We start from the raw sequence: 18,331 nt of genomic DNA, 5'->3' as shown, positions 1-18,331 counted from the left end.
AGCCGTTTTAAAGTCATTAGGCCCTAATCTATGGATTTCACATGACTGGGAATACAGATAAGCATCTGCTGGTCACAGATACCTTTAGAAAAAGGTAGGGACATGGATCAGAAAACCAGTCAGTATCTGGTGTGACCACCATTTGCCTCATTGTTATGGTTTTTTAATGAATAATGACTAAATGATGTATACATTTAACGTAGAACTATAACTAACAGGATTCTATCCTGTCACTGTATGATTGTATGAAATTTATTAGAATCATAAATCTGAATCTGATGTGTGTAGTTTTAGTCAGAACTAGTACAAGGACTTTTTTGTTCCTTTTAAGCAGGGTGCAAGTGTGAGACAATGTATGAGATAAGAGGAGCTATCGACAGACAAGCTCTACTACTGTGTTCCTTTCAGGACATTCTATCCCCACCCATGGAGGGGAGAGACCTTGGGCTTGTATTAGATTGTATAACAGGTGGCAGACAATGTATGAGAAGAAGACTTGTGAACTATATTGTCATTGTTTCTGAGAGGAGGAGGGACATTTATGACGAAATGTGAGGTATATAGACCAATGTACAGGAAATGATAGGCAGAATGTTCCCGTGAATAAACATTTGACTATTGTAGACTGAGCATCTGTCTGTTTTTATTTCTATCAGTATCCTACAAATCCTGATATAGCAGACTGAGTAATTGAATTGGTTAAAGAACATGAGAACATAATTCTCCTAACAATTGGTCCTTCGAGCCGGATCCCAATATCTGTCCCTGCCGTCCGAAGGTACCACGCCGAAATACCGTGCACGGGCGGGTCATTGACCCGTAAATTAAAGACCTGTCCCCTGATATTGGGGTTCCATAACAGGCCGGTATATACCTAAGGTCGGCAGAGACGGTGACGGGATCCAACCTACATTGCTTTTCCCAGTCTACAAGACAGGTCAGTAAATCTTTATTCACGAATTCGGGGGGGAATGATTTAAGATATCACCAAGCGTCACTTTGTGTACGTCGATAGTTAACTAATTGTGCAGGTTCGCAATGACCTGAGGTACATGTGCACTACCATGAAATAAAACTAACTTAATAGATCTGGCCACCTTTGTGACGGCCTGCAAGGTTTGTTAAGTAGGGATACTAAATAGGTGTTGTTAGATAGGACGGTCGTTTTGTACAAATAGGATAACTTATGGTTAATTGACATGCGGTAAATTAGCCATAGACCCAATTCAATAAGACATACCTAAATAAAGTCCTAAGAGGATATAAACTAGGCTTGGAGAGATAGGGAGGTAATTCTATGCGAACAAGATAACTTAACCTATTCAATACTGAAATAAAGTTTTTTTTAAATTAAGAAAGAAGGGAAACCTAATATAGCGGAGTGAGATACAAGATATTGACGTTAAAAGAACAAGCAACAACCGAAAAATAGGCTGCTGGCTAGGGATTTATGACCCCGGGAAAATAGCTTATAGGTTGTAAACGGTGAGACCTAATGTCCGATCGACACCACTATAGATAAAGTTTCAAGAAAGGAAAAGCACACATAGGTTAAGAGATAGCAACATACACACCAATAGTGAGACACACATAGGAGTAATTTAATCAGAATTTAAGAGCCACACACATAGATTGTGATAACAACTATAGTGATTGGATAACAGTAAAAAAGAGCACATACATAGATCATAGAAATACATACACATAGATTTTGAGAAATGTCAGAGTAACTACAAGGTTTTATTAAACATGGGAAGTAAATCCTCAAAGGAGGTCCCGGAACTAACGGGAGATGAGAAATATATGCAGGGAAAAGATAAGAGAAACACCTATTTTGGCCCGAAATGGAGGAAAAAGTACGGATTTGACTGACGGTTAAATATAGAAAAACTGGAATCAATGATTATACAAATAAATAGGGTTTGTGGAGACAAGGCAGATAAACCCGAGAACAGAGGAGGCCTTAAGGGGAAGGGACCCAAGAGAGAAGGGAAAAAATGGATAGAACCCGAGAACAGAAAATGTTACAACTGTAGCCAGTCAGGACATTTGGCTAATGAGTGTGAGGAACCATGCATGCACTGCGATAAGGTGGGCCACAATCACCGAGACTGTAGAAAGAACATAAAGGATAGGAGAGAGGGTCAAAGGCAAGAACAGAGAGAAAAGGGTCAGGCGCCTACAGCCAGACTCAGAGGAGGAATAGAAAAGAAAGGAGATCAGTACCTGATGGTCACTATCGGAGTAACTGTAGATAAGCATAAAGGAGGCTTCAAGGAAACGAGAAGTAATGAAGATCAGACAGGAACGGAATATTACATCGCTGCTCTTGGGGAAAGAGCAGGAAAGATTTTAAACAGAAGGGGAAAAACAGAAACGCTTGGACCTTTAAATTAGGGCTATTTTCTGGGAATGGTCTCGGGTGGTGCATGCCGGAGTTTGCGACTACAGAAAATTATAATAATAGGGTTGTTCTTGCCTACCACGCGGAAGTCACGGGTTCGTATCTCAGCCTAGGCACCGATAGACTAAAATCTATTCTGTTTGTAATTCAAATATTGATATGTTTTGCCTGGAAGATTACGGTTGTTAGTGTTTGTTTAAGATATAAACTGAACGTTTTAATAGCTTGTTTAGGTTAAATTGGAAGATTAATGCATTCTAAATAATAGCGAGTCGATTTCGATGTAATACGTTGTGTTGCCTAAATGATCTGATGTAATAATGTATTGAGACTGGAGTCGTATTTAAATTACTGAATCATAGAAGAGACAGTCACCTAAACCTGATGAATTCTAAATAATAACGGAGAGATAATTGCGATAAAGTTGTGCCCATCGAAATGTTTGACTGACATACGTTATAAACTTAGCGAAGTACATGGTACTTTTAACTTTTGGAGTAGAATGACCAACTATATTCCTTGGGTTTGGCTTGTCGAACCCGTACTACTGCTGTTGCAGTCAGCCAACAATGATTTGCAATTCGCTGAAATTGCTGCTGCCTGGGCACGGGCTGAGCGCCTGCTGCTGACGTCACTCACAATGCACTTTTGCAGCCAGGCAATGAGGTTGTGACTGAGTGTGGGACAGAGAAAATTGTTTGTGTCATTTAGAGGGAAAATGCGTGCATTATAGCTTTGAGTCAGTTTTCAAAAGTTGCTAAAAGTTCCAAATGCATTTTCAAAAAGTAGCTACATTTGTCAGGGTAGTCTGAAAAGATGCTAAATCTAGCAACAAAATTGCTAGGTGGGCATCACTGGTTGGTTGTGCGCGCTGGGTTATATTTGGCTGTAAGCGATTCAGGTCTGAATAGTTGAATCGTAAAAGTTTTGTGATAGTTCCCGGTTATTGATTTTTGGTTTGATTGTTTAGGTAACACCAGTGAATTTGAACAGGAAGTTAACGTATTCTAAACATTATAATCTGTTTCCATTACGTGGAACCATGTCCGGTCGGTAAAGGGGATTGCAGGTTAGTTAATTTTATTTTAAAGGGACAGTGCACGTTAATCACAGTTGTGGGTATCTAATGGCAGGATATTCCTATTAAGAATTTTGGGAGACTGTCTGCAAACGGACTGAATGGGTTTCACATATGACCATTGAGGAAATTTAAAACTAATGATTGGAAGGAGTACAATGGAATGATTATTAGGTTTTGTTTGTAGTCAACGGTTGGATTTCTGAGTCCGGGTAGTCTGACAGAGTGGTTTTTCTGGGAAAAGGAATGCTTCATTGTCTTTCTTTGGAAATGTTTTCCGGGGGTGTTATCTTGTAGGGAGCGAGTGAGACAGAGGCATGTTTCTACCAAAATTGCAAAGGCCTGGATATGTTTGTTTTTAGCCTTTGGGTTTGAGGAGATTTCCATTTTCCTAGAGACACGATGTCTTAAAGGGGTACACACATGTGGAATATCAGAAGTTTTATTTTCTGAGTTTTAATTAAACACGTGAATTCTTTTGATAAGGGAATGTTCTGGGAATCTGGGATACAACATGTAGAAAATGGTTGAGTGGTTTTCTTTAATTTGTATAATATAAATTGAGTAACACGACTGTAAAAGGGTGGTATAACTCTTGACCTCTATCATGGCTTTTTCCTTTGTGGTCTGATCAGCCTCATGGGAGGGCCATTTGGATAATGAATTTAAGGTAATTTGTAATACTGATTTTAAGGTAAATTGAGTAATTGATAATTATGAACGAGTTTAAAGTTCTTTGACATAGTGGTAATTTGAACCAATGAGAAGAAAGAAATGCCATAGCCTTGGATTAATGATAGACTTATGTTAAGTATTTAGAACATAAAAAAGGCCAACAGGACAGGGATAAATTACATTTGTGTTGATTCCGAATTATTGAGAACACAGAGATAACCTTAATCAACCTATGTAATTACTTTGGAGATGGCCACCATAGTCAGGTAATTTTTCCAAAATCTATGAGTTCAGACAGTGAGACACTTAGTCAAGATTTGGCAACAACCCATATTTGATACAGACTGTTATGAGAAAGTGCGACCGACAGATAGGAGAAAGGGCAGATGGAGGAGCCCTCCCCGCACTGCTGAGACCTTGAAGGTTTGGGAGCAGAGAGGAGAAGGTGGGGAAGGAGGGCCAGGAAATCAGCAAGATAGGAGGGACACAGAATGGGTCACGGTTACTGAGTGGAGACAAAAGGGGAATGAAAGCTTAGTTGGTTTCTGGAAATAAGGTGTTAAACACGGAAACAAAGCCCAGAAATTATTCGGCACAACAGGCCGAAATAGTAGCATTGACTAGGGCCTGTGAAATAAAAAAGGAGAGAAAGGTTACTGGTTACAAAGCAGCACACATAACTCTTAAAGTAGATAAGACACTTGACAGAGAATTGTTTAGATTTGATACAAGGGCGGCGCCATGTATCACAGGGGGGATGGGATAGGACACTTTGTGGCCTATTGGATAATAATAATAAATAAATAATTAAAAAATTATATATAGCGTTCCCAATTATATATAGCCTTCCTAACCTATGGTTAGAATGGATTCAGTATACAGCCAGATCAGTAGCGAAAGAAGAATGTTAGGCCTGCGCCACAGCAAAACCTCAGTTGACAACCATTCCCTTTCCATTTGATGGAATTGATACACTCAGGGAAATGGCCTGTATGGTAAAGCTGTTCATGAAGGCAGGGAAGCCAGACAATGACAGTTGCATTGATCTGCATTATCTGTATCCCCATGTGCCCATTACATCCAGACTTCCCCCTTTCACAGTTACAGGAGAACATTATTATTGTATGGCTCGCTACATCACACACGGCTGGGACGTAGGGGAAGTAAGAACATGCAATAGGACAGAGAATGTTACAACAGACAATACAATGAGGGACCTGACTGGGTGGTTGAGTCCGAGGACTTTAGTAAGATAAAAAGGCCTAGAACGGATATCTGGTGGTTTGTGGAGGTGTGAGGCTGGGGCCTAACCTGCCTACCAATTGGACCGGTAGTTGTGCACTATGCAGTTAGGCATGCCCTTCACCCTTATCAAACACAAAGACCTAGAGCCAGGTAGAAGAGAGAGAGGGAGTGCTCCGTCTGGATCTTTTAACAATAGAATTTACATTGATGGCATTGGAGTTCCAAGGGGGGTGCCTGATGAGTTCAAAGCTAGGAATCAGATATGGGCTGGCTTGGAATCAAGTATCTTCTGGTGGTCAACTCTCAATAAGAATGTGGGTTGGATCAATTATATCTATTATAATCAACAGCGCTTCATCAATTATACTAGAGATGCAATAGATGGCATGGCAGAATAGAATAGCATTAGATATGTCATTAGCTGAGAAGGGAGGGGTCTGCGTGATATTTGGAACAATGTGCTGTACCTTCATCCCAAATAACACAGCTCCAGACGGATCAGTGACCAAGGCCCTGGCTGGTTTAACCACATGAGCTCACGAATTGGCAGAGAACTCTGGGGTAGATCATGCTCTAACGAATTGGTTTGATAGTGTGTTTTGGAAATGGAAAAATGTCATGATCACTGTGTTGTGGGCACCCTTCACCTGTGTGACTGTGTTAGTTTTGTGCGGATGTTGCGTGAGAGGTCTCATTTCCAGGACTCTGGAGAAATCGATGACGCAACAGATGGTGAGATACGGACCGATTCCGAGCTCTGACCAGTGGAATGATGAATACATGACCCCAGACCTAGTTGATGGACCTGGCTCCTTCACTTATGAGGAGCCTATGTTACATGAGACCATTTTAATGTTTAGGTTTCTTCTTGTGTTGATGCTTAGACTGTTTTTTGATGAAGATTAAAACGAAAATCCTGATAAGAAGAGTTATGATTCTGATGTAGGCCTAGAACAGTCATTGTAAATACATATATTGTTTTTTGTGTGGTTGATTTTTTGGGTATAATTGATATTTCAAATAAAAATAGATGTGGGATTGTGTGTATAATATTTAGTCATAGGGTGGATTGTTATGGGGTTTTTATGAATAATGACTAAATGATGTATACATTTAACGTAGAACTATAACTAACACGATTCTACCCTGTCACTGTATGATTGTATGAAATTTATTAGAATCATAAATCTAAATCTGATGTGTGTAGTTTTAGTCAGAACTAGTACAAGGACTTTTTGTTCCTTTTTAGTATGTAAGCAGGGTGCAAGTGTGAGACAATGTATGAGATAAGAGGAGCTATCGACAGACAAGCTGTACTACTGTGTTCCTTTCAGGACATTCTGTCCCCACCCAGGGAGGGGAGAGACCTTGGGCTTGTAGTAGATTGTATAACAGGTGGCAGACAATGTATGAGAAGAAGACGTGTGAACTATATTGTCATTGTTTCTGAGAGGGACATTTATGACGAAATGTGAGGTATATAGACCAATGTACAGGAAATGATAGGCAGAACGTTCCCGTGAATAAACATTTGACTATTGTAGACTGGGCCTCTGTCTGTTTTTATTTCTATCAGTATCCTACAAATCCTGATATAGCAGACTGAGTAATTGAATTGGTTAAAGAACATGAGAACATAATTCTCCTAACACTCATGCAGCGCGACACATCTCCTTCGCATAGAGTTGATCAGGCTGTTGATTGTGGGCTGTGGAATGTTGTCCCACTCCTCTTCAATGGCTGTGTGAAGTTGCTGGATACTGGCGGGAACTGGAACACGCTGTCGTTCACGTCGATGCAGAACATCCCAAACATGCTCAATGGGTAACATGTCTGGTGAGTATGCAGGCCATGGGAGAACTGAGATTTTCAGCTTCCAGGAATTGTGTACAGATCCTTGTGATTCTTGTGGGGCTGTGCATTATCATGCTGAAACATGAGGTGATAGCGGTGGTGGATGAATGGCACTACAATGGGCCTAAGGATCTTGTCACGTTATCTCTGTGCATTCAAATTGCCATCGATAAAATGCAACTGTGTTCATAGTCCTTAGCTTATGCCTGCCCATACCATGACCCCACCGCCACCATGGGGCACTCTGTTCACAACGTTAACATCAGCAAACTGCTCGGCCACACGACGCCATACATGCTGTCTGCCATCTGCCCGGCACAGTTGAAACCACGATTCATCCGTGAAGAGCTCACTTCTCCAGCATGCCAGTGGCCATCAACGGTGATCATTTGCCCTCTACAGTCAGGTCAAGACCCTGGTGTGGATGACGAGCACACAGATGAGCTTCCCTGAGACGCTTTTTGACAGTTTGTGCAGAAATTCTTTGGTTGTGCACAGTTTCATCAGCTGTCCTGGTGGCTTGTCTCAGACGATCCCGCAGGTAAAGTAGCCGGATGTGGTGGTCCTGGGCTGGCGTGGTTACACGTGGTCTGCAGTTGTGAGGCCGGTTGGACATGTCATGGAAATTCTACACAGGGACACTCAAAGTCAATCTTAAATGAATCATTCTTTATTATCAGCGTGCTGGAGAGGTTCCAACCAACTCAAAGCACCAAGATCAGGAGCTCTTCCGGGGCAGTCCCGTTAGTTATCTTATATACAGACAAGTTACATTTGCATAATTTTGCTTATTCATCATTCATAATTAATTCATCATTAACGTTTGCTTCATTCATGTGACCAACCAATACTGGGTCATGCATCGTCTCTCTAAGTTGAGACCTAAAAACTGACATATCTTTCATTCTCAAAACAAGGGTCTGGGCATACTGCAAATAGCAGATACAGATAGTGAGAATTCGTTCAGTCAGTCACTTGCATGAACACATACATTGGTTATTAGAAAATAACAAATATTTTCCATTACAGACGTACTGCCAGATTCTCTAAAATGAGGCGGCTTATGGTAGAGAAATGAACATTAAATTCTCTCTGGTGGACATTCCTGCAGTCAGCATGACAATTGCACGCTTGAGACATCTGTGGTATTGTGTTGTGTGACAAAACTGCACATTTTAGAGTGGCCTTTTATTGTTCCCAGCACAAGGTGCGCCTGCGTAATGATCATGCTGTTTAATCAGCTTCTTGATATGCCACACTTATCTTGGAAAAGGAGAAATGCTTACTAACAGGGATGTAACAAATTTGTGCACAACATTCAAGAGAAATAAGCTTTTTGTGTATATTGTGGAACATTTATATGATCTTTTATTTCAACTCGTGAAACATGGAACCAACACTTTACATGTGGCATTTATACTTTTACAGTATCTCCTACAGGCAACCCTTTAATTGAGTGGGCACATACACTGTTAGCTAATTCCTGCCTTTTGCCATAGAAAAAGCCTGCACAATCCTGTGGGAAAGACGCTGCTTACAAAGCACTCTACCACAAGCAGGATTAACAAAAGGCTGGAAAAGCTGCCATATACACTTTCAGGGTGTAGAATGAATTGCCCTGCACAAAAAGCCCCAGCAGGAACATTCAAATGTCCACCAGAGAGCTCTGAAAAAGAAACCATTCCTTTATTTTGGCACCAAAGCTCAAACACCCGCAACTTACAGTACATGGCAAAAAGTATATGGACGCCTGCTCGTCGAACATCTCATGCCAAAATCATGGGCATTAATATGGAGTTGGTTCCCCATTTGCTGCTATAACAGTCTTCACTCTTCTGGGAAGGCTTTCCACTAGATGTGGGAACATTGCTGAGGGGACTTGCTTCCATTCAGCCACAAGAGCATTTGTGATGTCGGTCACTGATGTTGGGCGATTAGCCCTGGTTCACAGTCTGCGTTCCAATTCATCCCAAAGATGTTCGACGGGGTTGAGGTCAAGGCTCTGAGCTGGCCAGTTAAGTTCTTCCACACCAATCTCGACAAACCATTTCTGAATGGACCTTGCTTTGTGCATTGGGGCATTGTCATGTTGAAACAGAATATGGCCGTCTAGAATGTCATTGTATGCTGTAGTGTTAAGATTCCCTTTAACTGGAACTAAGAGGCCTAGCCCGAACCATGAAAAACAGCCTCAAACCATTATTCCTCCTTCACCAAACTTTACAGTTGGAACTATGCATTTGGGTAGGTATCATTCTCCTGGCATCCACCAAACCCAGATTTGTCCGCCGGACTGCTAGAAGTGTGATTCATCACTCCAGAGAACGAGTTTCCACTGCTCTAGAGTCCAATGGTGGCGAGCTTTACACCACTCCAGCCGACACTCGGCATTACGCATGGTTTGCAGCTGCTCGTTCATGGAAACCCATTTCATGAAACTCCCGATGAACAGTTCTTGTGCTGATGTTGCTTCCAGAGGAAGTTTGGAACTGAGTGAGTGTTGCAACCAAGAACAGACGATTTTTAGGCGCTGCCCGCTTTACCAATTGGCGGTCCCATTTTGTGAGCTTGTGTGGCCTACCACTTTGCGGCTGGGCAGTTGTTGCTCCTACACGTTTCCACTTCACAATCACAGCACTTATAGCTGTCTGGGGCAGCTCTAATGGGGCAGAAATTTGACAAACTGACTTGTTGGAAAGGTGGCATCTTATGACGGTGCCACGTTGAAAGTCACTGAGCTCTTCAGTACGGACCATTCTACCGCCAATGTTTGTCTATGGAGATGCATGGCGGTGTGCTCGATTTTGTACACCTGTCAGCAACGATTGTGGCTGCATACTTTCGGCTACCAGTGACGTAACCCGATTGACCGCGCCACTTGGGGTAGGTACTGTTGTCACAACAAACATCTGGGGAGGGGGGACCACAGCCTGTGCCACCTCCCCTCTCATTGCACAGGGTGCGTGGGGATAGCTCATCTTGGAGTTCATATGAACCACAGAGACTTTGCTGGTGACACTGTCTGTGATTTATTTAGAATTCAAGGCACACTTAACTAGCATGGCTACCACAGCATTCTGCAGCAATACACCATCCCATCTGGTTTGCGCTTAGTGGGACTATCATTTGTTTTTCAACAGGACAATGACCCAAAACACACCTCCAGGCTGGCCTCCACAATCACTCGACCTCAACTCAATTGAGAGTGCTCAGCATATGTGGGAACCCCTTCAAGACTGTTGGAAAAGCCTTCCAGGTGAAGCTGGTTGAGAGAATGCCAAGAGTGTGCAAAGCTGTCATCAAGGCAAAGGTTGGTTACTTTGAAGAATCTCAAATATAAAATATATTTCGATTTGTTTAACACTGATTCCATATATGTTATTACATAGTTTTGATGTCGTCACTATCATTCTACAATGAAAATAGTAAAATAGTAAAAATAAAGAAAAACCCTAGAATGAGTAGGTGTGTCAAAACTTTTGACTGGTACTGTATGTCACCAGTAGGCCTAGTAAATGTACCGTTAATCCCTGTCATTTGGTTCTATACATTTCTGTTAATACATGTATTAATTACAGTAATTTATCGTTCTCATTCTCGCAGTGTTAACATTGTTTGCATTGTTCACAATCTGCTACACTTGTGAGATACAAGTTTTGGTTTATTTCATAACCATCCCCCCAAAAATGTTGGGAGTGCTCCATGTGAGCAATGAGCATGTGTCTGCTTACTCTGTCCTGATACTGTTGAGGGAACCCACACGCCAGAGCATGCATAGAAAAAGCCTAGCTGGCCTGCTTCACGCAAATGTAGGAAAGTGCCCATTTAACACACCACATCCACCACTAATAAGCTGAGCTTCTCAGTATGTTTTTTCTTCACCTCAGACAGTAAACCAACAAAGTCTGTTTTTTAACATCTATTGAGAATGATATTAGTTCCTCACAGTATTTAAAAAATCTTTCCAAAAAATCTTTGCCTCGATAATCATCAAGCCTCGGTGTGAAAGAGCAAAATAGCATGATCTGATGGTCCCATATATCCAGTGGAAACGTTATAAAAAACTGCTGTCTGTCCCGAGCTCACTAGGCTGGATAAATCTGAGAGCACGGAATAGGCTAGGTGATACAATGCTGCAAGTTCCCTAGGGACAGCTTCAGGCCGGAAACAGTTGATTGATTTGTGTTTAGCCTACTCCCGCTCCCCCTCCCTGGCGCCAGACTGCCCATTATTACACACACCTGACACCATCGTTACGCGCACCAGAGCATCTTTGGAATCACCTGGACTCCATTACTTTGTTGATTGCCCCTCCTATATCTGTCTGTTCCTCGGTTTGATCCCCGTGTCAGCATACTGTTGTTTTGTTTCCCCTGTCCAGACGCTGTCCTTGTTTGTTTCTTGTCGATTATTTATTTATGTTCACTCCCTGTACTTGCTTCTCGGCTCCCAGCGTCTGTCCTCACAGAATGCTGACACCAATATTTGAAGCATCAGGGAGTTTTTTGTTTTTGTTGGTGACTGCCGAATGAACCAGGGGTGCCTCAACTGGCTTGTTGGCCTTCCACGCCTTAGCTGACTCGAGAGGTTTCCTTGCCTCGGTTGGCTCGGCAGGCTACCATCCCACGTCATGCCTCAAGCCGGGTCGTCGGGCTCCCGGGCCTCAGCCGGCTCATCTGACTCCCATGTCTCGGCCGGCCCTTCAGGCTCGCTCAGGTGGGACGCCGAGTGGCGCCCCTGGGGGGGATAGGGGGGGGGGGGGGGGGGTACAGTCTTGCCTGCTCCCACTCCCCCTCCCTTGTGCTCGAGGACGCCAGGCTGCCCATCATTACGCACACCTGTCACCATCGTGACGCGCACCAGCGCGTCCATGGACTCACCTGGACTCCATTACTTTGTTGATTGTCCCTCCTATATCTGTCGGTTCATCGGTTTGATCCCTGTGTCAGCATATTGTCGTTTTGTTCCCCTGTCCAGATGCTGTCCTTGTTTGTCGATTATTTATTAAAAATGTTCGGTCCCTGTACTTGCTTCTCGTCTCTCAGCGTCTGTCCTCACAGATTTGATACAATGTTTCACTTCACTAGAGACAGCTCAAGACAGATTAAAAGGGAGGCAGACAGGTGGAGTAGATAGATGAATGCAATTAAAAGAACCTGCATTTTCATCAGGATATTTTACACTGTTTTTATTTATTGGCTTTAGGCCTATGTATTTTATTTAGTTGACGATGGAGGTTATTGGCTTTAGGCTGTCTGAGTTCCATTAGCTAATTTCTTTCGCTGCCAATGGATCACGGTGCATCAACGTGTCCATATAGCAGAGGCTGGTGCTCTCGCATAAGTTACATTTTTACGTTAAGATTTTTTAATTTTAATTCAGATGTTTATGATTAACTTGGAGACAATGATTTTGAGAAACTAAAAAGGTTATTATTGAAATGAAACTGTTCCATGAAAATGCGCATATGTCTATAAAAATAATCATAACTGCCATTCCAATCGGTATAAATGACATGATAAATTGTAAGCTTCCCCAAACGTGAAACTCACACACCGCCTATGATATTTACTCCCATGTGCATACGCTTGCACACATAGGAGGTCCTGTGAAAGAAACATGCCCCCCTATGGAACCCCTTGCCCGTCCAACTGATTCCTTCTGGCACCGGCCCTGCCCCTGAGCCAACAGATATGAATAGCCTATGTTCAGCCCTAAATATAATACAATATCCCCTATTTCATCTTACCAAAATCAATTACCAACTTGAATTAATTCAAACTCAACAGGCCACCATCTCCATGCTCACAACCAACAGCAGCATGGGCAGAAGCAGGTCCATTATGGGACTTCTGTTGATGGCTCTAATTTCCCTGATTCTATGCATTAGATCCCCTCTCTCCATTCCATACCCATGGTTAGGGCTCAGTGGCAGATCCTTGAGTGCAACTGTTGTCCCGATGCTATCAGACTGCCTTGTATAATACAATTAGTTATGAATATGGAGTAGGGCTCTTCTCATGTGATTGTGGCGGCACAGCCAGAGCCATATAAAGCAGTGTCAGTGCATGATCAATACCGCTCCTTTAATACTGTAGCCTATTGTATGCCTTTCCCTGTCTATCAGTGTATGAGTGTTATGTTACTTGTCATGTTTTGTGTTTTTCGTGGACCACAGGAGGAAGAGTTGCTGCTGCAAAAACTAATAGGGATCCAAGTAAACAAATATACACCTCAGTTAGGTGTTCAGAATGTAAGGCTTAAAGGAAATAAATAAAAACAACACATGCACCAGTCCATATCATGTCACCAGACCACCTACTGAATGTGTTATAATCTGCCATGAAATCAGCTGCTTATTTCTTATTTTCATATCTTGTGTGTTTTTGTTCTACCTTGTTATTTTTAGTATTACTGTCACTGCCGTCGTAGGGAGGAGACCAAGGCGCAGCGTGATAAGTGTACATTCTTCTTTATTTAAAGAATGAACACTGAACAAAACGAACAAAATGAACCGTTAAGCTAATATGGCTAGTGCAGACAGGCAACTGAACATAGAATAAGAACCCACAAAACCAAAAGGGAAAATGGCAACCTAAATATGATCCCCAATCAGAGACAACGATAAACAGCTGCCTCTGATTGGGAACCAATTCAGGCCACCATAGACATACATATGCCTAGACTTACAAACACCCCTAGACATACAAAACCCCTAGACAATAGAAAACAAGCATACCCACCCTCGTCACACCCTGACCTAACCAAAATAATAAAGAAAACATAGATAACTAAGGTCAGGGCGTGACAATTACATTGTTATTGATTACTGCATTGTTGGGTTTAGAGCTAGCAAGAAAGACATTTCACTGTACTTGTGCATGTGATATTAAAACGTAAAACTTACTGCTAGTGTCTCACAATGTCATTGCCTGGAGACTGTTTTGGTAGGTGACTTGCTTTATGTAATCCACAGAGTATCTCAAATCAGGACAATACGTTAATTGTACCGCTATAACTAGCGAGCAAAAGTGATAAGCAAAAATTCTTTGTATCTATTTTTCATTCTTTGGAAGTGTTTACAGTTGTACAGAAAAGTGCTATGAGGATAAACATGACCAAACAGAGTTGTGTTTTTCCCAATGGACCATGGTCATAAAAGGACAATTACCGGTATGACAGCCTGGTCTCAGAGCTTTTCGTATTAATCTGTACGCAAATCCAAGACACTCCATTTAGTATGATATGTTACATTTGGTATGGTTACTTAAAGCAAAAAGGTCAACGTCTAGCAACCCAAAGATTGCGAGTTCGAATCTCATCACAGACAACTTTAGTATTTTAGCTAATTAGCAACTTTGCAACTACTTAGCATATTAGCTAATCCTTGCCCTAACCTTAAACCTTTTAGCTAACCTTTCACCTAACCCTAACCCTTTTAGCTAACCCTTCCCCTAAGCTACTAGCTAGAATTTGTAACATATCATACGTTTGCGAATTCGTAAAATATCGGACATTTTACAAATTCGGAACTTAATATAATACGAATTGTCATTCATAACATACAGTGCATTCGGAAAGTATTCAGACCCCTTGACTTTTTCCACATTTTGTTACATTATAGCCTTATTCTACAATGGATTAAATTGTAAAAAAGTAAAATACCTTAAATAAATATTCAGACGCTTTGCTATGAGACTCAAAATTGAGCTCAGCTGCATCCTGTTTCAAATGAACATCCTTGAGATGTTTCTACAACTTGATTGGAGTCAACGTGTGGTAAATTCAATTGATTTGACATAATTCGGAAAGACACACACGTGTCTATATAAGGTCCCACAGTTGACAGTGCATGTAAGAGCAAAAACTAAGCCATGAGGTCGAAGGAATTGTCCGTAGAGCTCCAAGACAGGATTGTGTCAAGGCACAGATCTGGGGAAGGGTACAAAAAAAAATGTCTGCAGCATTTAAGGTCCCTAAGAACACAGTGGCCTCCATCATTCTTAAATGGAATTAGTTTAGAACAACAAAGACTTCCTAGAGCTGGCCGCCCAGCCAAACTGAGCAATCGGGGGAGAAAGGCCTTGGTTAAGGAGGTGACCAAGAACACGGTGGTCACTGACAGAGCGCCAGAGTTCCTCAATGGAGACGGGAGAACCTTCCAGAAGGACAACCATCTCTGCAGCACTCCACCAATCAGGCCTTTATGGTAGAGTGGCCCAGCCAGAACCCGGACTTGAACTCGATCGAACATCTCTGGAGAGAAAAATAGCTGTGCATCGACACTTCCCATCCAACCTGACCGAGCTTGAGAGTATCTGCATAGAATAATGGGAGAAACTCCCCAAATACAAGTGTGCCAATCTTGTAGCGTCATACCCAAGAAGACTCCAGGGTTGAATCGCTGCCAAGGTGCTTCTACAAAGTACTGAGTAAAGGGTCTGAGTACTTATGTACATGTGATATTTAAGTTTACTAACTTTTAATAGATTTGAAACATTTCTAAAAAACACGTTTTGCTTTGCCATTATGAGGTATTGTGTGTAGATTGATGAGGGGGAAAAAAACGATTTAATCAATTTTAGAATAAGGCTGCAAGTTTTTTTTAACGCATTTCTTTTTTATTTAACTAGGCAAGTCAGTTAAGAACAAATTCTTATTTACAATGATGGCCTAACCCGGCCGATGCTGGGCCAATAGTGCGCCGCCCTATGTGACTCCCAATCATGGCCGGATGTGATACAGCCTGGATTCGAACCACGGTGTCTGTAGTGACGCCTCAAGCACTGAGATGCAGTGAGTTCGACCGCTGTGCCATTCGGGAGCGATGTAAGTGGAAAAACTCAAGGGGTCTGAATAGTTTCCCGAATGCAAGGTATCATACGAAATGGGTGATGGAAATCCACAAATGAATACATACCATGCAAAACGTAACATATCATACTAAATAGAAAGTGTCGTATTTACTACAGAATATTACTAAATGCTCTGACCAGGTTGGGTAGGATGGAAATTGACAGTTATATTACATAACTTTTTATAGCCTTGTCAATTATTTGTATATCAATTATTTAGATGACAATTATGCATTTTTAGATTGTTTTTAATAATCGTTTTCTTTACCAAAAACATCAGGGGATGCTAATCTAGGCAGGAAATTGTGGTAACCGAATGCATTCTCTCCTGGGTTGTATGCAGATTTTATTTCCATTGAAAAGAAAAGTGTTTATATAATAGATGCAATACCATTTCCTGCATGTCCTTCGATCACTAACTAATACATTATTAAAATTATAGATTGAAAAGACTAGAAGATCATCTGAATGCGACTCCTGGCGATATCAAGGCAATGAAAACATGAGAAACCTGAATACAGTAGTACTGTAGAGAGATGATACTCACCGTCCCAATTCGGACTCCAACTCATAGTAGTCAGCCAAGATCTCCTTCTTCGATCCATCTATCCAGTAGTCTGGAGCTGGGGTTGCCCCTGCTCTGGACGAGAGCATAGTGACTTTAAGCATTACCAGCTATCCAAACGGATTTAAGTATCTTGACAGCTCGTCTCCCCTGCGGCGATTCAAGGCTTGACTCAATTACTTACAGTGGTTTGAAGAAAAGCGAGTTGTATACGGTCAAGCTGTGATAGAGACGCGCGTAAGACCGTTATCTTCTCCAAAGCAGCAAAAAAAACAGCCTTTTGTAATAATCTAATATGCGTTACAAGACCATTTAAAGGACCGGGTAGCGTAATGAGCTTGGTCCTAAATGCATATTATTCACAGCCTCCAGCCCAGCATTGCTACCATATTGCACTCAGTGTAAAGGAAAGTGTGCAGACAGTGGAGTCTGCGTTAGAGGGTTTCCACCGGGTCTTACTGTCGCTGGATTAACATCCAAAAACAATTGAGTTACCTTTACCTGAGGTCACAATCAAGCACGTCATGTTACCATAACTACCAGACATAATTGTGTTGCTTTTTATGACATGAAAATAGGCCTACCACATACAGTGTACTCAGACCCCATAACATTTTCCACATTTTGTTGTTACAGCCTTACTCTAAAATGGATTCAATTGTTTTTTTTTGCCTCAATCTACACACAATACCCCAAAATGACAAAGCAAAAACTGATTTTTTAGCAATTTAAAAAAAAAACGCCCAGAAATATCACATAAGTATTTAGACCCTCAGTACTTGGTTGAAGGACCTTTTTAGCAGTGATTAGGTCTTGTGGATCTTCAATGCTGCAGAAATTTTTTGGTACCCTTCCCCTGATCTGTGCCTCGACACAATCCTGTCTCGGAGCTCTACGGACAACTCCTTCGACCTCATGGCTTGGTTTTTGCTCTGACATGCACTGTCAACTGTGGGACCTTATATAGACAGGTGTTTGTCTTTCCAAATATTATGTCCAATCAATTTAATTTACCACAGGTGGACTCCAATCAAGTTGTAGAAACATCCCAAGGATGATCAATGGAAACAGGATGCACCTGAGCTCAGTTTCAAAGCAAAGGGTCTGAATACTTATTTAAATAAGGTATTTCTGTTTTTATTTGTAATAAATTTGCAAACATTTCTAAAAACCTGTTTTCACTTTGTCATTATGGGGTATTGTGTGTAGATTGATGAGAGAAAAAACTATTGAATCCACATTAGAATAAGGCTGTATCGTAACAAAATGTGGGAAAAGTCAAGGGGTCTGAATACTTTCTGAATGAACTATATATATAAGCAATAAGGCACAGGGGGATGGTATATGGCCAATTTACCATGGCTAAGGGCTATTCTTATGCACGACGCAAAGCGGAGTGCCTGGAACCCCCGAGGTGCCTTATTGCTATTATAAACTGGTTACCAAGGTAATTAGCGCACTAAAAATATGTTTTGTCATACCCGTGGTATACGGTCTGATATACCACAGCTGTCAGCATTCAGCATTCAGGGCTCAGCATTCAGCATGTCAGCATTCAGGGCTCGAACCACCCAGTTTATAAATATATTTGTAATAAGTAATAAGGCACCTCGGGGGGTTGTGATATATGGCCAATATACCACAGCTAAGGGCTG

General features: G+C 41.7%; 1 protein-coding gene across 1 annotated transcript in view; it reads right to left on the bottom strand.

Annotated features, from left to right (window-relative positions):
• The window catches only part of camk4 (calcium/calmodulin-dependent protein kinase IV), a 33,161-nt gene extending 16,138 nt beyond the window's left edge, over positions 1–17,023 (bottom strand). Inside the window, exon 1 of the mRNA XM_038970830.1 lies at positions 16,659–17,023. Within this exon, the coding sequence (XP_038826758.1) occupies positions 16,659–16,780 (122 nt within the window). The 5' untranslated portion in view covers positions 16,781–17,023. The remainder of the gene's footprint in view (positions 1–16,658) is intronic.
• Between the last annotated feature and the right edge of the window lie 1,308 nt (positions 17,024–18,331).

This window comes from Salvelinus namaycush, chromosome 31 (genome assembly GCF_016432855.1).
Source record: "Salvelinus namaycush isolate Seneca chromosome 31, SaNama_1.0, whole genome shotgun sequence".
Taxonomy (NCBI): domain Eukaryota; kingdom Metazoa; phylum Chordata; class Actinopteri; order Salmoniformes; family Salmonidae; genus Salvelinus; species Salvelinus namaycush.
This window is presented reverse-complemented; position numbering and strand designations above follow the sequence as displayed.